The sequence below is a fragment of the Ictalurus punctatus genome, chromosome 15 (assembly GCF_001660625.3).
Source record: "Ictalurus punctatus breed USDA103 chromosome 15, Coco_2.0, whole genome shotgun sequence".
Classification (NCBI taxonomy): domain Eukaryota; kingdom Metazoa; phylum Chordata; class Actinopteri; order Siluriformes; family Ictaluridae; genus Ictalurus; species Ictalurus punctatus.
The window spans coordinates 15,662,727-15,687,150 of record NC_030430.2 but is presented as its reverse complement, the minus strand read 5'-3'; the positions used below and the strand labels follow the sequence as shown (position 1 = coordinate 15,687,150).

Genomic DNA, 24,424 nt, shown 5'->3' with positions numbered 1-24,424 from the left:
GGTTTCTGCCCACCCCCCAAAAACATTCCAGTAGGTAGACTGTCTCCTCTACATTGCAGATAGGCATGAATTAGTGTGTGAATGTGTGTGTGTGCATGGTGCCCAGTGATTGACGTAGATTCTACACAACATCACACTAGACACAACATCTAGACACAACATCACACTAGACACAACATCACACTAGACACAACATCACACTAGACTCTGGTTTTACTGTGACCTTGACCAGTATATAGTGGTTAAGATGAATTATTTAATGAAAGTGTAGTTTTGTACTTTTTTCTTTTGAAAAAAAAGTTGAATCACTTGTTATACTTTGTCACACTGCCCTCTATGGTCATAAAAGTCTTCAACTTTGTAGACTGGTGCAGGATGCTGAAAGAGTGTGTCTGTTTCACTCAATCATTACTCTCACAATTCTGTAGACTTACTATTATATGGCTAATAAGATGAATGTGAGATTGATATGATGGTGTATATCTGCTAATGGCACTTATTTATATGTTTTTCTGAAAATATCTGGAATTGTATATAAACACCAGTTTATTCATTAGTGCTAGTTATCAAGACTTTTTGAATGACACTTTGAACAACACATTGAACAACACATGCCAAAGTAAACATATAAATGCACTATGCAATCCAAAAGGAAAAAAAAACAACAACACATCAGACATCAAAATCCCATCAATTGATCCTTCAGTTTACTTGATGCCAGCCATCAGGTGGATCCACCAGTTAGCCTGAACAGTCCAGCCCTTTTGCTCACATAAAGCAATCTGCTGCAGGAAGTGCTGCCGTGCCTCTTCCTCATTCTGGTCTTGCTGTAACGCATTACGTAGGTAGCGCATGTCCTGTGATGTGCTGAGCTCGGGGATTCCCGTCAGCAACATGAGGGAGAAGAGTGTGACCAGCAGGCGGGACTGAGAGCGCAGAGACAAGTAGGCCTGTATACAAGTGTCCTGTGTGATAAGAAAAGGATAGAAAAAAATAGCTGCTTGTCCCTTGTGTTCTGTTTATCATACATGCACAGGTTGTACATCTGGTGAACAAAAACAACCCAATTCTCTAATACTGTAAAATCCAAAGTGCCGAGGCATTTAGGACAAATCACAAATCATTCACAACATAGAGCATATAGCAAGGAGGTAATTAATTAAATCATCCTTAGTGCTAGTTTTCAAGACTAGTTATAAATTGTACAAGAAGTAAAAAAAAAAGTGACATTCTTTTTATACAGTTGTGTCCTGTGAGAGACCGGAAATCCCAAACGCAGTTAGAATTGAAGGAAAATCACCACCTTATAAATATAACAACTTTGTCTGCTACCGGTGTAATAAAGGCTACAGAATGAATGGGTCTGATTTTTTTAAAATCATGAGTTTTTGGACGCAGCCGTGCTCTCTTGTTTGCCGTTAAACGGTTGAGCACTGCCATGTGTGTACGTGTCCTGTCGCAAAATGCGGTGAAAACTCTCACATGGCGTTAATAATGTGATTAAGGTGTGTACATGTCTGTAATACACGTCGATAATGCGACTAAAACATGAGTACTCCACATGTCTTAATTCGATTTGTGTTTACTTCGAGTATGACTTTAATCGGATTAAGGTAATAAAAAATTCGTCTTAATCAGGTTAATATCAGATTACTGTTGTCCATGTAAACGTACTGATTGTTGCTCTTAAAAGAGATTAATGTTAGAGGAATTTACAGTTCAGTAGATTCACTGAATCATTTCACTGTGAACGCCAGGTTTCACATGCACACATTTCACACACAGTTCACACCCCTAATTATACTACAGTGCTGGAGATATTTTGAGAAGTTGCACAAACCTTAAACCTCTGGAAGTAGAGGCTTGAATGTTTATTCACTCTACCCATAACATACAGAAAGTCAGGAGTGAGGACAAAGGGGACCCTCTCTCTGCTCACACCCAAGAAGCTCTTGGTGTTGCCCAGGATGTGTCCAAAATCAATGTGGAACAGATTCCCTTTGAATGACAACACAACTTACATCAAGAACTGAAATGAAATCATTTTGAAGTGCATGAGTATTGCATTGTGTGTAAATGATTCTCCAGACTAGATCATCTTTTATTATGAGTATTGTCTCTACTAGAGCTTTTCCTTACCTTGGTTTGTTATCATTATATTGTCATTGTGCCGATCACCAATGCCCAACACATATGTGGCCACACAGTATCCAGCACATGAAGTGACAAACTTCTCCATTGCTTGATAGTGCTGGAGCAACAATGGTGGAACATGGAACACAAGAAAAAAGAAAAGATTTTTTTTTTATTATTTGCGAACAGTAATCAGCATTGACTGTTTTATCACAATTTAATAATAAATGAAGATTCTCAGGTTGAGGGGGAACATAAAAAAATGAATCATTTACAGTAAAACAACAATGTGGGTATGGATGATAACTTGAATACCAGAACTATACCTTCTCCTGTAGGGGACACATTCCCTTGAGCCACTCAAACAGGGCGTTATTTTTGAATGCTCCTGTTGTCCCACCTTGAATCCTCTGAATAGCAGCAATGGTAACAGCATCTCTCACAATCTCAATCATACCTACATGAGAAAAAAACACATAGAAGAGTTTTACATAGGTTGAATTTTATTATTAACTTAAACTATGAAGATAATATCTGTGTTTGAAAAGTAGGATTGTTCTTATTAGGCAGTCCCTGCAGTATCTGGTGAATTTGCAGATAAAAGAAATTAACGCAAAATGAAGGAAACGCTGCATTATTCGGAGGGGCTAGCATTTTTTCTAAATCACCGCAGATTTTCCACAGGTTTGGGCCAAGATGTGTCATGTGACATCATCACAATGCGTCCTGTGACGTAATCATAACACACATTCAGCCAAAGCCCTCTTCGATTCACGTACGTCAAACAGGATTACAGCTAAAAGGTCTCAGTTACCAACAAACCTCACCATGAAGACTGTGAAAAACAATTTTATGCAATTGCAATTTCGCCAATTCAAATAGATTTATGCAAAAAAAAAAAAAAAAGCACAAAAAGCTCCACAAATTTCATCAGAACTTTTGAAAAATGCTGCCACAAAAAAATCAATCATTTTTGGCCACAACAATCACAAAAAACTCTGCAAAATCCTGCACGGACTGATTAGGGCTGTATCTGGGTTGTTGTTGTTCTTTCTGCTGCTCCCGTTACGGGTCGCCACAGCGGATCACCTTCCATTATCCACATATTGATTTGGCACAGGTTTTACACCGGATGCCCTTCCTGACGCAACCCTCCCCATTCATCCGGGCCTGGGACCGACACTGAGAGTGCACCAGCCTGTGCATCTCTGGTGGCTGGGGTTAGTGATCCTCAGATCAACAGTCCCATGCTCTACCAACTGAGCAAGCAGAGCGCTATTCTGAATGAACAGATAACATGTTTAAATGGATAATAATACAGAGATGTTTTACATATAGGAGGTGCACTATTTGTTTTCTAAGAAAGCTTGCCAGAAATGTTAACAGGGCATCTAGTTAAGACTAACAGTGTGCATCGGGACTGGGATCACATGGGATGGGAGAAAAATATTGCTTGAATGGAAGGTTTTTACTTTCATTCAGTTATGATACTCAGCGAGTGCTCAAATACACTTCAGATTTAGGTTTTCAGGTTTTAAATACAGATACAGATATGAATATTTGGAGAACAAAACAGGTACAGACACAGATAGCAGCAGTGAATTACACCTCTAGGTCATATCTACTGTACCTATTTGATATCCTGTTGAGATACAGCCATAGGGCATCAGGTTGAGATCCAAGCAGTTTTCCTGCCAAATTGAGTCCATCACCATCAGTGTCTATAAAGCAGTATGAAACCATGTTCAACACATTTCTAATATTTGTGAGACATGGATATAATAAAATGAGAATTAATCAGAGTATGAATTAGCACTTAGCAGACATATAGATGATTTTTTTTTCCTACAGTTCGGTGTAGACTGAATTATGAAATTTACCTGAATGATGAGCATGTCCTGTCTGAGGTCATCGCCTTCCTTAAAGATGATACCCACTGGACAACCAGCTGAAGCCTCTGACTCCACATGGGAGAACTCAAGCCAGAGGGGCTTCTTTTTGGAAGCCATCACTTTACACTCCTTCAGCTGTAATAGGTGTTTGTCTGGTTAGGAGCTAACACTTACAATGTTAAAAAGTTTAAACCTTAAATTAAAAATGTGACTATTTCAAATCTGAAAATAAATAAATAAATAAATAAAAATTATATCTCGCTATTAAAAAAACAACAACTGTATGAAACTCACAAGTAATGCACCTGCCCTGACCCTTGGATCAAAAGGCACCTGGAATTCAGGAGGAAAACTATACTCCTGCAGTATTTCTTGAAGTTTCTGAGCAGCTGACACAAGAGAGACAGCAGTAAGAATTACATTCATTTTATTATGAATTTTGAAATAAACTGTGTGCTTATTACCTAAGGGTGAAAGAGTACTTTTTTCTGGATACATTGTTTTCACCCTGATAGCCACTTCATGGAGGATCTTGACAACTTGAACTTGATGCTGTAAACTCATCAGCATAGCCTCACCACAGCCCAGGAGGTACGCTTCCAATATGACCGCCATACGCTGGCGGAAAAATGGGCAACCTGCGACCTCACTCCGCAAGTACCAGAAGAAGAAGTGTCCTACTCGCTTGCTCTGTGTTACAAATTTTGAATGTTAAAGCATGACATCATATACACTAACCAGCCACCTTATTAGGAACACCTGTACTTCTGCTGTAATCAGCCAACCATGTGGCAGCAGTGCAATGCATAACATCATGCAGATACACAGTAGGTCAAGATCGCAGTGACGGTGGCCTGGTTGTTAGTGTCAGACGGGCTAGTTTGAGGGTTTCAGAAACTGGAATTTTCAAGCACAATAGTCTCTAGAATTTACATAGAATGGTGTGGGGGGTGGGGGGGGGGGGGCGCTCAACTAGAATTTGACTGTGTTGATAGGGATGCCTCCACCAATAATTCTGATCCTTCTTGTTACTAATTTTACGCTAGAAATACCCTTCAAATATTGCTTATTTCAAACAGAAAGTTGATGAAAAACTATTTCATTTGACCCTGCTGTGACCTTGACACTGTTAGAATTAAATCCAAAATCTAATCAGTTTACTCTTCCTAATAAAAATGGCCGGTGAATGTAAGGTCCATGCTAATATTTGCAGTGCTATCAACTACTTTTTTTTTTTGCTTTTTACACAACAAACCAAAGCAGCTGACTTACCCTGAGTGCCCGTTGAATTAGGAATCTTGCCAGATAGCTGTCATGGTATGGTTCTACCTTGAGGGTCTGAAGTAGATAATGTGGCATGACATTTTCTTGATTTGTACAAAGGTGAATAAATAAGCACTCATAATATGTATATAATATACGGTATAACACAGCTAGGAAGTAACACTTGTATATTTGCTCCACTAGAATGATACATTAATGTCTAATTGATCAAATGTTCTAGTACTCTTTAATATTTGTAATTAGGTCTTATAAAGCTAAGAAGGCAATAGCATCAGATGAACTGAAAAAATTTGAACACAGATGTCATTTTGTTGTTTAAGTCCAATCTTCTAGTCCAGGATATAATTAAGTAGGCATTCTCACTTTAATCACAACATCCTAATTTGGTTTTGTAAAGTGTGTATCCAGTGTATTCCTGTTAGGGATTGGGTTTAATTTGACATATATTTGATACTTTAATAAAGTAGCTGATCTATCAGTGATCTTGAAAGTGACTCAGAAACTCATCAGGTGGGCTTTTAGACTCCATATGCCTTCTTACCTGTACTAGCTGCAGTAGGTATCTTAGCACCTCCTCATTGGACATCATCTCCAATCTTTGGACAGCCAACCTTCGAACCTTCTCATCTGTGTAATCAACACTAAGCAGCTCCAAAGCAACAGGTAGTTCCAAGTCATCAGGCTCCCAGTGACTCAGTAGCCAGTGAACATCCTGTACAGCACTGGGCTTCAACCAGTCTACTGTGCGAAGAAACTGAGGAAGGTTTGAAGCATAACGAACACTCTCTTCTCTGAACATTTTTAGGGAATAATTGTTTAAAGAGTATGTTTTCAAAGTCATATGACCTGGCAAGGATTGGCTGGATGCTGTTACATGAAGAGTAGAGCTGGGATTGGTTGAAGTAGATAATACAGTAGAAGGTGTGATGTTGGATGACACCCTGCTATGGGGTAGCACAACAGGGAAACTGTAGCGATCAAGTAGAAATGTGATTGCCATGGATTTGGCCACATCAGGGTTGGTGGCAGTAGAGAGTTTATCTGCCTCATAGGTGAATGCTTCTTCTTCCTGTTCTGGGAAGGACCACATATGCAATGTGTAGGACCCTTGGCTTAGGAGAGATCTGTGGTCAATCAACTGAAGGTTTACAAAATATAATACTTTGCCTTTTCCTTTCTGGTAATCTGGAACTTTGTATCCAGGGTAAGAGGACTTGGATTCTCTAGTGGGGGCTGTATCCATACTACTGGCATTAATTGTGAAGCCTAGTTTAGCTCCACAAGGGATATCTTTCAGAGGGAGATCAAACTCCAACCAAGTGTTCCACAAGACCTCTTCTACAAATTCCTTTGGTGAGGAACAAACTGATGATACCACCTTACTGCCATAAATAATTGAAGCCTCTACGTAAATATACTGAGGGGTTTTGTTTGGCAACTCAGGAATATCAAACCCAAGGAGCTTCACCCGTAAGTTCCTCTCACAATCCCAAAGGGATATTATTACAATTTCTTCCATTTCTTTCCCCTTATATGAGATTTCCTCATGGGAACTAGAGAGACCCGTAAGACTGTCAACCTGGGGCCAGTATTCCTTTCTTACTGTATCATCTGGAAGCGAGGCTATGGAAACCACTTTGAGGTGAAGCTCCTTCACGTTTTTCAGGCAGTGTCTGACCCAGAGAAAGTCTGAAAGTTGGAAATCTCCACAGAGAAACTCCTCTCTGCCACAGACTTTGAGAACATGATTAGCTGACCATTTTAAAAAACATTGGTCTTTTGATGGCATTGATTCCCAAAGAGCCAAAAGGAGGTCACTAGGAGTATTAAACAAATCAGCTTTAACATGCACACTTATATCATTGTGATATAGAATTATTGATAGCTTGCATTTGAGTTGATCTTGCTGCTCTTTTGGAATTGGTGCAGAAGTTGTCCAAGGCTCTGTAGCATAAGCCACAGGATCTCGCTGTTGTAATTCTTCCTTACGTGGTGTGGCAAACTTTCTGCGTGTGAAAATCAGCTCACTCAAACGATTGCCTGCTGCGCAGTCAAAATCATAACCGATTAGTTCAGTTAGAATCTGCTGGTATTCCATCCTCTCCTCCGGGTTATCCTGCTTTGCCAATACTGTAATCTGGACTGTTTGGTATCCCTCATTGTTTTGAAACCAGGGTGCATCCAGCGTTTTCAACACCTGACAGTCATCATAAATTTCATATTGATCTTCCCCCTTCGTGTACAATAGACTATACTTTTCAGGATCAAGAAGCCCGAATGGATCTTGGAACTTCTTGGTCTCCTGTACACACATGCAAAGCACCAGGCGAAGCTGCTCTACAGTGCACTGGGCTGGGAGTTTCACTTCTACAGCTTCTTGTACCCTTGCAACCTGAGGTCCCTCCCGGGTGGGTAACTTGCACATAAACACCAGGCTGTGCTCAGCGCAGTGCAGATGTTCAGAAGTTACTTTAGATGTAGATACTTTTTGCTGACATTTCTGCGATTTCATCGCCATACCTGCCGAAATGATACAATAAATTTAATAGTATTCATACATACATGCAGATAGTGGATATACAAAGTCTTTAAATCCCTATTAAAATCTCAGATTTTCTGTTATAAAAATTTAAGCCAGGATAAATCATGTTTGATCTCTTTCCAGCACCTAATGTGATATTGCATCAATTAAATTCAAGTGAAAACAGAAAAATGTTTTAGGAGAAGAAAAAAAACCTGCTTGCACAAGTGTGGACACCCCTATCTAACACGGTTTCAGTTACCACTGTTATGCTGATAACATTCAAATCTATACAGCTTGTAGATCTGCTCCCAATCTCCTGACAGGTCCACTATCAGCATGTGTCACTGAAATAAAAGGATGGCTTAACTCCAGTTTTTTAAAACTTAACATAGAAAAAACTGAGATATTTTTTAACGGAAGACCAACCTTTACTAAAAATATCCCTCATGACCTTACTTGTGACATTGATAGGACTCTCATTAAACCATCTAGTACTGTTGTCATATCACAGCAAATCAGCAACTCCATTTCCCAGGAGGCACCACTAACTACAAACATGGCCGCTGAGGACTACACTTCCCACACACGCACATGCTCGCCTTCACTGGAGTACTAACTACACACACCTACACCCAATCTCACACAACACATACGCAGCATTTAAAGGACTTTGTGAACACTCAGACTTTGCGAAGTAAACGTTCAGCTGACTTGTCTCTGTCGTTGTCCAAGCATTATACTCGTGTTTTGCCTTAGTGATCTTTGACCATTGTTTACGTTCTTGACCTCGATTCTCTGCCTTGCCTAGTTTTGCCTGTTTGCCTGATCGCCCGACATCTGCCTGTTTATTGACCACAGATTTTGCGTTACCCTTGGAATTGTTATTATATTCTGCCTACCTGCACTTGCTTCCATCTCTGCCTCCATTTTGTGACAACTGTAAAAAATTCAGGCATCATTTTTGATCCCTCCCTCACCTTTAAAGCTCATATAAACTCTGTTTCTAAAATCGCCTCCGTCCCTTCACTAGCCTCAAAGACGCTGAAACATTGGCTCATTTATATCCTAACGTCTGCAATGCAATGCGCTCCTCATTGGTCTACCTGCTAATTCTATTGCTTGGTTGCATATATTCAAAACTCTGCCGCTAGACTTCTTACACATACCAAGCGCTCAGCTCACATTACTCCAATCCTGTCTGAACTGCACTGGCTACCGGTTTCATTTCACATTAAATATAAAATAATTCTGCTTACATTTAAATCACTTCACAGTTTGGCACCTTGCTACCTTAGTGAACTGCTTCTCCCCTACAACCCGATCTGCTCTCTCAGGTCCTCTGGGCTTGGACTCCTCTCTGTCCCTAGATCTCGTATCTCTACCATGAAGGCAGGCGGGTCTTTCAGTATAGCTGCACCCAAAATCTGGAATTCACTCCCGCTGACTCTTCACATCATCACTTCCATCTCCGAGTTCAAATCCCAATTAAAAACGTATCTGTTTTCTCAATGTTATCTGTCCTAATCTGTTGCTATGCATTTTTCTCTGTGACTGTACTATCTGTACTGTGTATTTCTCTGCTGTGTTTGATTGCTCATTGCTTTTCACATTTTGTGTTTTTCCAGGATTGTTCATTGTTCATGTATCATTGTATTACTATTCTAAAGCATCCTTGAGCTCTGGAAGTGCACTATATAAATTAAACATATTATGATTATTATTAAATGTGCTTGTAGAAAGGGATCAATTGCATTGCATCTTGTATAACACCTGAATAAAGTGGATCTTAGAGCTATTAGCGTAATCTGAGAAATGAATTTTATTCTGTTCTAAATGCAATATGGGTTTTTGTATCATGTGTTTTGCATTTGTATCTGCATTTTTATCTATACAGATCATATAATCCTTTTTTTTTGCACTGTAGTGACTAAATTTTATATGTAACAAATAGTTTCTAATTATTGTTAGATATAGTAAAATGTAAACTAGTAAAACTAGTCCTGTAACATTTCTTTACGCTGTGTACCAGACTTATATTTAAATGTAACCCTTCCCTACTATCTATCAATCTATACAGTGACCAAACATGTTATTAAATAAAGTAATAATGTATCATCCCTATTCTTTACAGCTATTTAGCAGGTAAAATTTACCTTTCTACTTTAAGTTTAAAAAAGACAAATAATAATTCTTACCTGCGATTTTGTCAGTCCGTCTCTGGAGTATGTGCATATCATTTCCCTTACAGTGAGTTCAGTGTAATGGGGATGTTTGCCGTGTGGGTTTCTACTTCCTCATTCCTTACACCTGCAAGGAAGAAAAATCTCATAATCTTCTTCCTCATTCATTTCACATAAAAAGACCTCTGTTACGTTTATGGTAAATCTGGATTTTTAATCACATGGGTGGTTCTACATAAAGGGAGCTTCCCAACACTATAATGCTGGTTTAAAATACTTTGCTGTATGCAGTGCAGTATATTTCTGCCTGCTTTGTGTTTATAACCAGTTCCACTTACTGGCCACTGTGTGACATCAAATGTAGGATTCATAATGATAACGAAGCTCCCTCCTAAGCATATGAAACAATAAAGCAATTCTTGCTCTTGCGTATGAGCTAGTCATGTTTACTCATGGACTTAAAGGTGGAGCCAGCAATTTTTAATAAAATTAAACTTTTTCCAATATTCGTAAGTAGTTTTGACATTCTGGTAGCTGTCAATAAAATATCTGCTCAGAGAAAAAAAAACAACTATAATTTCTGTTGCAACATGTTCTCTGTAATGTAGAGAACAAACAAATAATATTTACAACCAATATCAAACCTGTTCCTGGTAATTTATAAAACTTTGTCAACAAAAATAAATTTGAGGCATGCTTTAGAGGAAACAATAAAGAACCAAATTCCTATCCAGGTGGTAGCAAAACAAGAGGAGTTTGTTGAAAGGTAGTAGCAGTGTGGTGGTGCTATATTTTTTTTCCAGCATCCAATTTTTATGCCATAAATCATTACTAGCGTGGGACATAACTGATCTGAGCAAATTTAAAATGGCTGAGCAGTTATCAGTGGAGATAATGAAGTCTAAATGTACATCATACACTGCATCATGGCTGACTCTAACGTACTAACAGGCTGGGACATGTGAAAAAATAAAGTATATGTGAATAATGAAGACTTTTTTCTATAAGGAGATAGATATATATTAGGAAGATCTGTACAACTGCTCATTCATGCAATTTTCCACTTAACCAATAACGTGGCAACAGCACAATGCATAAAAATGTTCTGTGGGTGAAAAAGCCTTGTTGATGAAAAGGTTATATGAGAATGGCCAGGCTGGTTCGAGCTGACAGGAAAGCTACAGTAACTCAAATAAACACTCTTTACACACAAATAAATCAAACATATAAGCAAATGTAAATTTGTACTGAAACTACAGGTACCTTGAGCATTCAGTGCAAATGATGTGGTCAACACTTTCAGAGAAGTTAGTAAGTAAGTAAGTAAATTTTATTTATAAAGCACATTTAACACAGCGAACCTGACCAAAGTGCTGAACAGAGTAAAGGAAAGTAAAATTTTAAGCCTCTGTTTTAAGCCTCTTGTTAAAAGTGGTAATTGAAGGTGCAAGGCGGATGTCCAGTGGCAATTGACTCCATAAACGAGGGGCAATAAAAAAGCTCTATTCCCCTTAGCTTTTAACCGGGATCGAGGGACATACAGAAGAAACCTATCAGAAGATCTTAGAAATCTGTTAGATGAATGTGGTGTAAGAAGATCTTTGAGATAATAAGGAGCTTGATCATTAAGAGTTTTAAAGACAAACAACAGAATCTTAAACTGAATTCTAAAATGGACCAGGAGCCTTGCAGTTGCACTGTGAACCATCTGGAGACGAGCAAGAGATGATTAATGAAGACCCAAGTATAATGAATTACAATAATCTAAGCGCGATGTGATAAAAGCATGAATAACCTTCTCCAAATCTTGAAAAGACAAAAATGTCTTAAGTTTAGAAATAATCCGTAATTGATAAAAACTATTATTAACAGCCAAATTTATTTGCTTGGTTAAGTGTAATTCTAAGTCCAGGATGATACCAAGGTTCCTAACCTGGGAAGAAATTGAGGGGAAATGGTTACGAAGCTCATTTGGGAGACCATCTCTCAATCTCAGGGGACCAGAAACAATTATTTTGGTTTTGTCTTCATTAAGTTGGAGGAAATTATTTGTCAACCATTTTTTAATATCGTTCGCACAGTCCAACAGTGGCTGAATGAAGTCACCAGCTTTCAATGGTATGTACAACTGGGTATCATCAGCATATAAATGAAAAAAACATTGTGTGCCCTAATAATATTCCCCAATGGACGCATCTATAAGTTAAAAAGAAGTGGGCCCAGAATGGAGCCTTGAGGTACACCACTAATAATAGGAGCGGAAAATGAGTAGAAATTACCGAACGCTACTGAAAAGGACGTGTCTTTAAAATATGAGCTGAACACTTGTAGGGCAGTACCCTTGATACAAATCCTCTAAGCACCAAAGAAGTATGTTATGATCTACAGTATCAAAGGCAGCTGTAAGCATCAACACAGTATTTTTACCAGTATCCACTGCCAGTAAAATGTCATTTGACACCTTTAACAAAGCAGACTCTGTGCTATGATAAGCAGTGAAACCAGATTGTAAAGGTTCCAATGGCTTTCTTTAACAGCTTTGACAGAAACGATAGCTTAGAGATAGGCCGATAATTATTAAAGCAACCAAACCCTGTTTCTTAAGCAAAGGTTGAACAGTAGCATGCTTAAAATAATTTGGGAACAGAGAAACAGGAAGCACTGTTGTTTATGGTGGTTACATTGACATTTCTTTTTTTCTGCCATGTTACTTCATTACTGTAGGCATAAACTACTTCATTATTGTATGATTGGTTTTCAAGTACTTCATGCTTTTTTTTCTTTTTTTTAACATTTAATTTGAATACTTTTAAGGTGATTGTTTTGAATATTGTAGCTTTTCTTGCAAGATGAATAAAATTCCTAACAATTTTAATCGCTGAACAAGGAAACAACAAACAAAAACTTCCTAACTATTTTAATCAGTGAACAAGGAAACAACAAACAGATAACAAGCATAGTCATACACTACACCATGAAGTATGGGGAAACATAAAAACCTGTGATCAAATATTTATTGCTGCAAACAGGGCTGCTAGATTTTTAGCATGCAAGCTAGGTAATGTTTACTTATGTTCTTGGTTCCTTGTTGGCAAAAGGAGAAATTAAGGTTAATAACCAAAATCTGTGTGTGGTCAATACTTTTCTCATTTGTGATTCTTTCTTGCACTTTTAATTCCATACTTTAATTAAATGTCAATTTAAAATGGTGGAACATTGCACTTTAAGTATTATGCTCAGTCCAGTGCTGCACAACAACGTTTTCGCACACTGTTCTAACCTGCGTATGAGTGTAGCTGCTTATATTCTGTCCCATTTTATATATACATCTATATTTATTATATATATTGATATATTCTCTACAGTTTTTATATATTTGCAGTTGTTCATTCCTATTCTTCAATATTATTTATTCTTATTAGTAGTAGTAGTATTTATTAATTTATTCGTAATTTATTTTTTATGTATTTTTTGTTTTTATATAAATACTCATCTGCTGCTATGCTGTTTTGTATACTTTTATTTTATCTTAAACGACCAACTTCTGGTTTGAAAATCACTTGCCTGAAAATCATAATTGTGTTTCGGTACGTCTTTATATTCTTTCTACTATAAGTTTATGGCGGATGATCCATCCATCCATTTTCTATACCGCTTATCCTACAGGGTTCCGAGGAACCTGGATCCATTCCCAGGGAGCATGAGCCACAAGGCAGGGTACACACTGGATGGGGTGCGAATCCATCACAGGACATAATCACATAAGATAAACCCATTCATACATGTCATTGGACTGGAGAGGAAACCCCCGCAGCACGGGGAGTGAGTACACACACACACACACACACACACACACACACACACACGGGAATCAAACCCAGGAAGTGTAAAATGAATGAGCTAATGTGCTAATCCTATGCATGATGATGATCAGAGATTGAATGTGCATACCGCCACCTACTGGACTACTGTGGGAAATAAGTGGAAAATTTGAATAGTTGGACGCAGCTAACCTGTAGCGCTCAATGACAAATCCCTAATTGATTACTAATTGAGTTCACGGGTGTGGTGTGATTGGTCCGTCATGTCGACTGACGCAATATATACGCAATATATACGCTGCCCGAAGACTGGACCAAAGCATTGCGGGGAATTGAGTATGGCAGGTAATGTGGCTGAAAACACCGCAGTTCTTGATGCTGGAGATGCTGTGGGCTTTGCAGGTTGGTCTCTTTAAGTGGGAGCGAGTGCACATACAAACTTCTAACACATAAACAAATCGATTATCTTCTGGTGCTTCTCCGTTTTTTAGAGCAGGAAAACGCAGGTACGACTGGTCTTTTGCGGCCGAAGTTTCAGTGGGACAACAAACCCTGTCTCAAAATAGCTGCTGTCCGCCCTTTACCGAGAAGTAGCAGCTCTGAAATGAGTACAGTACATCAGTTAGCTACTACCACTAACTGTTTATAACGCTCTTCTTTTACACTTATGCTTTCTGACCATTTTAACGCATTGTTGTAGGTCAGAATCGGCCGCAGTCTCCTGCTCAAACGTCTTCGTTCTCACCCGCAAGAATAAGCCCAGGCATGTCCTCATCACCCATCAGGTCAGAGCTCAACTCTCTCTCTTTTTTTTTTTTTTTTTTTTTTTTTTTTTTTTTTTAAGTTGATTTGGCTCTGAATTGTTCTGTTTATGGTCTGAAAAAAGTAGTCTAGCTGTTACAGAATACAAAGGCTGGGGCTGAACTTCGTTGTTTTAAATTGCAACTTAACGTATGCTCTCCATCCACTATATTAGGAACACATAATAAATAATTATGCAGTTATCTAATCAGCCAGCCATGTGGCAGCAACGGTCAGCATGTTTACATGAACAATAATCCACTACTAACCGACTTAAGAAACTACCATGTAAACAGCAATTTTTAATTACCTTAATCTGATTAAGATCATACTTGAAGTAAACACAAATTGAATTAAGGCATGTGGAGTACTCCTGTTTGTCACATTATCAATGTGTATTAGACATGTAAACATGTTACACAACATTATTAACGTTGTGTTTTCACTGCACTTTGACGGGTCACATACGCACGGCAGTGCAAAACATTTTACAGAACAAGAGTGGCTGTGTCCCAAACTGCATACTTGTCTACTACATAGATGGTAATTATGTGGTTTGGGATGTAGCCCACAGCTTCAAGCAGTTGTCTATTTGCATGTACAGCATGACGACAAATTAACTGCACTTAAAGCATTCATAAAAACTAAACACCCAACTATATGATACCATAACTGAGAAACTGAATGATGTGTGAAATTCTGGAGGGACGGTGTGGCGTGTTGACATTTTGACGTGTGCCGTTAATCTAATTGTTATATAACATGTAAAAATGGATTCATGAAAAGTCTTCTAAAAGTGACTCATGTAAACACCTTAATCACATTATCTTACTCGGAGTAAGGTCAATAGATTACTGCTGTCCATGTAAATGTCAATGCATACACATTCAGGTATGGGACAGAGCTTCTGTTAATGTTCTCAAACATTAGAAATGTATGATCTCTGACTGTGGTTGTGGCATGGTTATTTGTACCAGAGTGGCTGGTTTGATTGTTCCAGAAACTGCTGATCTGGGACTTTCACACAACGGTTTGTAAAGTTTACACAATGATGTGGGAGTGAAATAATAAAACCTCTTGTGAGAGGAGGATCAGTACACTTCAGGCCAGGGCTCTGTGCAGTCCACTAGAGTTCTTGCACACCAGGAGCATTGTCATGCTTGAACAGGTTTGGACTAGCCCCTTTGGTTGCAGTGAAAGGAAATCTTAATGCTACAGCATACAAAGACTAGCATTATAGACTGTATTCTAGACCTTTCTGTGCTTTACAACTTGGTGGCAACAGTTTGGGAAAGACTTGTATGGGTGTGATGGTCGGGTGTTAACAATTCTTATGTAGTAAGGGTATATTCAAAAACCTTGTTTTATTAGGGAGGATAACTGTGGAATGTATTTTTGTAATGTTGCAAAGTACAGACTGTCAACCTAGTCTTGTTACAAAGCAAATGCTTACAGCTGGAGGGGAAAATGCCAACACTTCAAAAGCATGTACTTTAGTTATTGTTCAACTGCAGCTTTCTGTTGTATTACATGCCTTACCTTGATTGTACTGAATCACCATGTACATTCTAGAGACAACGTGGACCAAAGATCGAGGCCCACATTCAGATGGAATTGTACTCGGCAGTGTCCCTTCTCCTTTGATTTGCGTGACTCCAGGCGAAGAGTTGCTCGTGAGCAAGAGCTGGAGTATCTGAGGCTGATGGCTGAAAGTCGTCTGGCGGTGGTTGGTTTTTCTGCTGTCAGTCACTTGCATGTTTTTCATGTCTTGCTTTCCTGTTGCTGTGGCTTTTTGGTTGTGTGGGGTTGTCTTTTAAATCCTCCCCTGAACCCATTGTTTTGCCATGAGGACTAATTTGGCCTTGTCTTGTTGCTGTTTTAAAGGATTTCACTTTTAGAGCCAACCCAGTGAGGAAGTACAAACCACTGATACTGGAGCAGAGCACACGTCCACTCACAATCCCCAAATCGCCCTTCTCCAGTCGGTACACAAGAAAGTAGAGAAAAATATTTTTTTATTGAAGAAATACTATTTTTATAATCTGTATAATAAAACTTTCCAAGAGATTGTCGTTCAAGCAACATCTTGTTTTGACTATTTGTATTTTATATCTGAAATAAGGAAATGTGAGGGATGGCTGCTACTTGTATTCAGTTTCACGCAAACTGAACTAATGAGTGGGGTTGGGGTGTGGTGTGTGTTTTTTTTTTTTTTTTTTTTTTTTTTTTTTTTAAATAAATATTTGTATATTTAATCATGTTCATGCCATCTTAAAGGCAAAGTGCAGCCCTTAAAACCCATTGACTGGAGTGCACACTGAGGTGAAATGCAGAACCGCAGCATGGATTTACATGGAAACTGATCATGTTCACTGACTAGACAGTGTGACTTAACTGGTTTTCAGTTTAAAATTGAGCTGGTAGGGTGCTTCACATAACCAATTTGTAATATGAATTTCCTCGATCTATTTGTACACCATGGTTATTTGGATTTGTATTAAAATCTGGTTCCATTTCTTCAATTAAAATAATGTTGGTAATATTTTGACTGTCATTCAAAAAGCTGTTGGTGCATTGCTTTAGCTGCAATTAATAAAATCTGTAGAATGGTGCATTTTAAATTGTAAGTGTTGCTAATCTAGTTTTTGCAGAAATAAATATTTGGCTTAATACTTTTATTACTCTGTAGCCAAATCCTCTGCCTTTCTTCACTCTGAACAGAGGCTCTGTTAACCTGTAGGTGCACTGCTTTCCTTAGTCTATAACTGTTTGTGCCCCCCCCCTTGTTGTGAATGGTTGGTTTGACCTGTTAATTTCCACTGGTTTATGTACAGCCTTGAAGGAAAGTGTGTTGGTCTTCTTCAGTTAGAAGTGGAAATATTGAAGTGCTCAAATGAAAGGAGTACACTTAAGCACCACTTTATATTTTTCAGCTAGCTTTTTAATTACATTTAGTGTTTCATGTGAAGACTCAAGTCTTATGGTAAACCTGTGGTTAGCTTTTTATTTTGTAAAACCATATATTAGAATTTTGCATCAGTTTTTTTTTTTTTTTTAACTTCCTGTATGTGAAGGTAAAATTAACTATATGTAAGTGAATATTTCATTTTTCCTGTTTCTAGCGCCCCCTCCAAACAGTTGACTGCAACAAAAGTAAACCAGCAAATGGCTACACAGGTGGTCAAATATTTATCAAGGTTGTATTTTGGGACTTTTATTAAAAAAAAAAAAAGCTTTTATAATAATCTGCAGTGTGGTAAGTATGGCCAGGAGTAAACCAGAGGAGCTTACCTGCTGTACCTGTACAAGACTAAAAGTGAGTGAGCAAATGGTGGCACAGGAGCTCCCAGAAGTACATTTGTTGAATTATTGCTAATTTTCTGACTGGTTATCAGACCATTAAAAGATTATTTTGGACTTGGCCCATTTATTTTGCCCATTTGTCTTTCTTGCAAAGTATTTTCCAAAGCATTCAAACACATTACCGAGTACAGCATAGCAGTGCTAATCCTTGAATATGTGTACATTTTATGTTCCACTTATACTTTTAAAAAAGTAACAGTACATATGATCAAATCCATGATGCATGTACACACAAGATATAACATTACAATGTGTCCTCACAATCAGTTTTATCATGGTAATGATGCATAATATTTCTCACCCATCTCAAAGTCTCTAACTATAATGTAAATCCCTCAAATAGCAGTTATTAGAATCAAGTACATTTGTTGGCATGGATAAGCTCATGACATCCATGTGCTCCCCTGTTTATATTTATGGCAGCATTAACCTTTATTGGCCTTTAATTTTTGTGAGATGGTAATGAAAGCAATGTTGAAGATTGTGGAAGTTATGAAAAAAATATGCAGCCAAACAATACATTTGAAAATTAAATGTAGGTTGTACAAAAACTGGCCTGACAAAAAAGTCAGTCCTCTTTTCTAAAAGTCAGTGTTCAGGTAGTGCTTATCCATCTTGACCCACTCTTGCTACGCTGTTCACTTCAAGGACACGTGTGAAATTGTATGTGGAGGGGACGAGGTGATGGGTCTCGACTCGGCTTCCCTTATTTAGTTTGAAACACATCTCAAGTTGGTCTCCAGGCTACAGCTGCTCCTTTCAAGAATGTCCAAGAATAGAGTGCAGAAAAAAGGTGGAGCGTTGAGAGAGAGAGAGAGAGAGAGATCAAGTGAGATTGAGTTAGTGAGTGTCTATCCTCCACCTGGTGCTGTCAGTCACCTGAGATTAAGCCTCTGAAATGGCTGGAGTTACAGCACCTACTCTAGGAGACAAGATGCCTGTTAACCAAGCTGTCAAATCTGTCTCTCCCACGTACATGGCTCCAAACAGCACGAGTGTTGCACAAATGCATTAAGTGACAAGCAACTCAGTATCAACTGAAAAAGCTTTACTTTTCCTTAAACCCACCTGCTGCTTAGAGACTTACATTCATTTGTACTTATTCATCAATATCTTTTGGTTAATCTGGGATCGGGTATACACTGAGAGAAACACTATGCATAAATGTCCACATAACTAATTTTATTGTACATAAACATGGCATGTTTTTTAAAGATGGAAGGAGCCGAAAGGCCATGCGGCATGTCAAAACACTTTCCATGTTGGAGTCAAAGCTTTCAAGTTGTGTTTGGTGTTCTGAACTCCTCTATGTGATTATTTAAGTATTTAAAATGAAACTCATGCTTAAATAACACAAAGAATGTGGCTATATGAAGGCTACTAAATGAATCTAGCATGCAAATTCAACTCTACCATGTGAACAATCTGGACAGTTGCAACAGCTACAGGAAACCAAAAGCTTTTTTTAAAAAAAGGACTGCATACTGCCTATATAATTATACTGTATGTAGTTTTTCCCACATAAAACTACTTAGGTATTAACAGTTTATGTCAATATTTTCAGTAAGTCTTAACTCTAATGGTCAGTGTGACAGAGGCTGTGAACTGGGCTACTTATTAGGTATGAATATTTGTTGTTTTGTAGGGTACAGTAATCAGTTTAATGGCCAGGGGGCAACCAGAGTAACTTAATCTGGACCTGCTGCCAAAACCTTCATTAAGACATTGTGTTAAGTATTAGCCTCACTTAATATTGGAATATCATTCAAATACTCGAATACCCTTCTGATTTTTGAAAGTTGATCCCACAAATCACAGCTGTTAAAATCTTCAACTTCAATACAAAAATGTTCTGGATATCAAAAACATCCAAAACAAATGTAAAAGTCAGAAACATTCTGGTCTTTCCGAGTGCTAGGATTTAATAAAATCCGAGGAAACAAGAAACACTTGGAAAAGACCCTCTGCCCTAAGTATTATGTATGACATTAGAATTATGTCTTCTGGCTAAGTAAAAGTAAGTGACACAGAATATACATATCTGCAAACTCTTGAAGCAACTGTCTCTGAATCAGTGAAGATACTGTTCTTGCAAAGAGGTTAAACATTTCAGCATTACATGCAGCAGTTTAAATTCAACTGTACATACATCAACAAATAATTGAACTATTCAAATTGACCTCTGTTTTCTCATTTACCAGATCTCTTTAATTTTATTGAATTGTATTGAGAATTCTTGAATATTACTGAAAGCTGATTTCAAAAACATAAACATGGAAATTTACATTTGAGGTCATAGGTTTATATATGCCTTGCAGAAGCTGCAAAATTGCATTTTGCTTTTTTATTTAGTACTGCCCTGAACAAACTAGTTCACATAACAGATGTTTACACATCCTATAGTCCACAAGACACAATAATAACTGAATCTACACAAATGAACCAGTTCAAAAGTTTACATACATTTTTTTCTTAATACTAAGTGTTGTTACCTGGATGATCAATGACTGTTCTTATGTTTTGTGATAGTTGTTCATGAATCCCTTGTTTGTCCTGAGCAATTAAACTACCCACCCTTCTTCAGAAAAATCCTATAGGTCCTGCACATTCTTTGCTTTTCCAGCATCTTCTGCATATTTGACCCCTTTCCAACAGTTACTATATGATTTTGAGATCCACCTTTTCACATTAGAACAACTGAGGGACTTGTACACAACTATTACAAAATGTGCAAACATTCACTGATGCTCAATAAGGCAACACGATACATTTAGAGCCAGGGGGAGTGTACACTTTTGAACAGGATGATTGGTGTAATTGTGTTATTATTTTGTTTACATTTCTATGATAAATGGCTACTTTTTAAAAAATGTGATGATGATCACCATCAGCTACTATTGTTATGGTTGTTCTAGATTTTAGTTGGTTATTAGGCAGGTTACCTGATTTGCTTTGAACTGAATTGACTGTAATACTGAGCTCGCTCTGTTTCTGTTCGTAGTCCCCTGTATGTGGTATGTGGTTCCTCTGGGTTTTTCGGTTTCCTTCCATCTCCCAAAAACATGCCAGTAAGTAAATAGGAGACTCTAAATTGTGCGAGTGAATGTGTGTGCACAGTGGCGTCCCAACCAGGGTATATTCCTGCCTTGCCAATAGTGTTTCTGGTATAGGCTCCGGATTGAATTTAAGTGATGGTGAAAGGGTGTCAGTAACTGATTGGAAGCAGTATCTGGTGGCAAAAAAAGAAAGAAAGAAATATTTTATGACCCTACCAAAGGAGTATTCATGAATTAACATAACAAACATACAATGTCTTCGATTATTTGTGTCAGATAACATTGTTTTGTGCAGTGCTGTTTATCATAGTCCAATGAACAGTTCCCTTACACTGTTTAATCTCATTTCATTGGTTACCAGACTGAGGAAAGGTACAGGATTAACCAATCAGAATCATGCATTTGTTTTTAGGTAGATCTGGTTTTATTAAATAAATGTCATTTCTGTTGTGTTATTAGCATGTAATGGTGGAAAGAGTATAAAACACACAGACTTGAGTAAAAGTACTGATACTGTAGTAATAATTCACTTAAGTAAAATTAATGGTCATGAAAATTACCTTAAGTTAGACTAAATAATTCTTCTGGTGAAAAAAAAAAACACTTCAGTAATTACTTTACAAATGAGTAGACTCATCTAAATCGAGAAAAAGTGTGCTATATCTGAGGAATTCATTGTTCAATGATCAATAATGTTAACTAACCAAGTGAGGAATGTTGAATTGAACACCACCTCCATTATCAACCGTATTTAGAAAAGGTACAGTGCCCTCCACCAATATTGGCCCCCTTGGTAAATATGAGCAAAGAAGGCTGTAGAAAAATTCTAAAAAAAAAAAAAATCACTTTCTGCTCAATTCAATACTCTGCTCTCATGGATATCAAACAATTGCAAACACAAAACAGGTTTATCAAAAAAGAAATCTTTGTTAAATATAGGTGTGCCACAATTATTGGCACCCTTTTAGTCAATACGTTGTGCTACCTCCCTTTGCCAAGATAACAGCTCTGAGTCTTCTCCTTTAATGCCTGATGAGGTTGGAGAATACATGGCAAGGGATCTGAGGCCATTCCTTCATACAGAATCTCTCCAGATCCCTCAAATTTCGAGGTCCACTTTGGTGGACTCTCCTCTTCAGTTCAGTAAACCATTTCTGTGTTGATTTTGATGTATGTATTGGATCATTGTCCTGCTGGAAGATTCATCCACGGCCCATTTTAAGCTTTCTGGCAGAGGCAGCAGGTTTTCATTTAATATCTGTTGATATTTTATAGAGTCCATGATGCCATGTATCCTAACAAGATGTCCAGGTCCTCTGGCAGAAAAACAGCCCCAAAACATTAAAGAGCCACCATGATATTTAACCATGGGCATGAAGTACTTTTCATATGGCTACCTCTCTGTGTTCATGTTAGTTCATACATGTTTCTAGCTACATAATTAGCTATCTAGCTAAGACACCCGTTATACATTATCCCGAGTATAACCTATAAGCTATAGAAGCTCTTAGATATATTTAACACAACAGGCAATCTCTACCAAAAATCATGTCACGTGACATGTTAGGTTTAATGCAGAGCTTTCATACTGTGAAACATCAGATCTGGTTAGCTAGTCTATCTTCATGTGTTCTGGTTTGAATAATTTGCAGATCATGCTATGTCCTTTAAAGTGTTTAAAATGGAAGGTACCTGATAAATTTGGTCAGGGCTGCGCTTACTTCTCCACTGTCTCAGACGTTGTTGCTGGTGACTAAAGCACTTGCCACCTGACTTGTAGACTTTCTTGTGGAAACTGCTTTATTTATAAGTAAATTGAGGTCCTGAAATTAAATTATTAAAAATTTGTACATGATGTCTTGAAATTGGCTTTTTAAGCAAATTTGCTTACAGTCCCACATTAAATGCATAAATATTTTTTACTCTGTAATGGTGATCAAAAATATATGTAATGAACTTGATATTTTTGTTGTAATGCTAAATGTACTGTGATTTAATAATAAACAATACAACAATTCATGTTATTAATATGGACGCATGAGGGGTTCACACTTGTACAGATCACATGGTAATTTTATTTAGCATGTTTCCTGAAATTCATTCCTGGCTATGCCACAAATGTAGACAATTAAATAAATTAAGCTAATTACAGTCCATTTATTGGCTGCTTTATAAGAGGATGTTTTCATTATGGGTTGGTCCATGTATATGTAGGTAGGGAACACCTAGTGACTTCATTATTCTTTTCAATCATTTCATTATTAATGGCCAGAAATAAAATATATATATTTTTTAATCAATATGAATTTTACCCCAATAGTTATGACAAACCCTAATTTGCTTAGGCAGAGAGAGAGAGAGAGAGAGAGAGAGAGAGAGAGAGAGAGAGAGAGAGAGCTGTCTGAGTTAGCTCATAATTATCATACATTCTTGACATCAATGTCCTCACACCCCACATTCACAGCAAGTGATTATGAACTCATTACACTGAAGAATTATTTCTGGGCCACCATGCTAGTCCATGGCAGTAATGTGTTCACACCATCAGAATTTATTTTTTATAATATTGAGACTGAACTCTGGGTCTGAGATAAATGAACAAAGCAAAGGAAACTCAAATCTAAGCATCACTGCATACTAATGATGTGGTGAAAGAGATGAGTGGCTGATAAGTAACTTCTTTGCCGTGGTACTAAATATCTCAAAGACAGTGAAATTGGACAATGAAGAATTTTGTATTAAAACGTAACACTGGGAAATTGTTAATATAATATTGGAGTCAACGTTACTCTTTATATTTTTAGTTACTCTACGTTCACACTAGCTTACTTAGTTGTCATTTGCATTTATATACCATATTATCAACTGTCTGCAAAAGTGCAAACTCAACCAATATATGACACTTGGACCAGTTTTAATGAAAAAAATGGAAATAGCAAGCTCTAGAGAACTGTACAATACTGCGTGCTGTGCAATAATGCTTGGACTGTACAAAGGTGTCAGGCTGTGGAATATGTGTATGTACTATATGTACTATATTGTCAGGATACTTGCATGCTGCTGTCTAAATGTTTGTTGAGTCCAACACAAATTTCCCTGACTGGAGAATAAGATATTGTTGTTGTGACTCTTGGGGACATCCCTTTGTCTCCACTTCAAAGTATTACTGCAGGAGCTCTAACTATAGTCTCAGAGACACACCTCCATACACACAGCTGGTTGGCAGATAAGGCAAAGAAATGTATCATGTGTGTAATGCCACAAATCATACCCATCTCCTATTTCACAGGATAAACGCATGTGCATGTGTGGTGTGTGTCTGTACGTGATGACTAGTGTCTGCTAGTATCTGCTGTTGGAAGAATCTCTG

At 37.7% G+C, this 24,424-nt stretch overlaps 2 protein-coding genes across 12 annotated transcripts in view; one reads left to right on the top strand and one right to left on the bottom strand.

The window, feature by feature from the left end:
- Positions 1–16,717, top strand: part of sinup (siaz-interacting nuclear protein) — a 219,251-nt gene extending 202,534 nt beyond the window's left edge. For 2 of the 10 annotated variants that reach the window (XM_053686201.1, XM_017488101.3), the window contains exons 2-6: positions 14,167–14,236; positions 14,331–14,442; positions 14,535–14,619; positions 16,208–16,376; positions 16,520–16,717. In XM_053686201.1, the coding sequence (XP_053542176.1) occupies positions 14,183–14,236; positions 14,331–14,442; positions 14,535–14,619; positions 16,208–16,376; positions 16,520–16,636 (537 nt within the window). In that variant the 5' untranslated portion in view covers positions 14,167–14,182 and the 3' untranslated portion in view covers positions 16,637–16,717. Of the gene's footprint in view, positions 1–13,985; positions 14,237–14,325; positions 14,448–14,534; positions 14,620–16,207; positions 16,377–16,519 lie in introns of those variants that run through there. The other 8 variants (XM_017488099.3, XM_053686199.1, XM_053686200.1 and 5 more) reach the window with 7 other exon arrangements.
- Positions 529–10,131, bottom strand: si:rp71-17i16.5 (phosphatidylinositol 4,5-bisphosphate 3-kinase catalytic subunit gamma isoform). Of its 2 annotated transcripts, XM_017488105.3 has the most exons (11): positions 10,029–10,131; positions 5,851–7,829; positions 5,298–5,363; positions 4,490–4,715; positions 4,320–4,414; positions 4,014–4,160; positions 3,764–3,854; positions 2,460–2,590; positions 2,140–2,251; positions 1,841–1,998; positions 529–965 (listed from the first exon to the last, which is right to left on the bottom strand). In XM_017488105.3, the coding sequence occupies exons 1-11, from the start codon at positions 10,063–10,065 to the stop codon at positions 708–710; spliced, it is 3,300 nt and encodes a 1,099-aa protein (XP_017343594.1). In that variant the 5' UTR covers positions 10,066–10,131; the 3' UTR covers positions 529–707. The 2 variants fall into 2 exon arrangements, with proteins under 2 accessions (XP_017343594.1, XP_047016396.1); XM_047160440.2 differs by having other exon boundaries at positions 4,320–4,715.
- Positions 16,718–24,424: the final 7,707 nt, after the last annotated feature.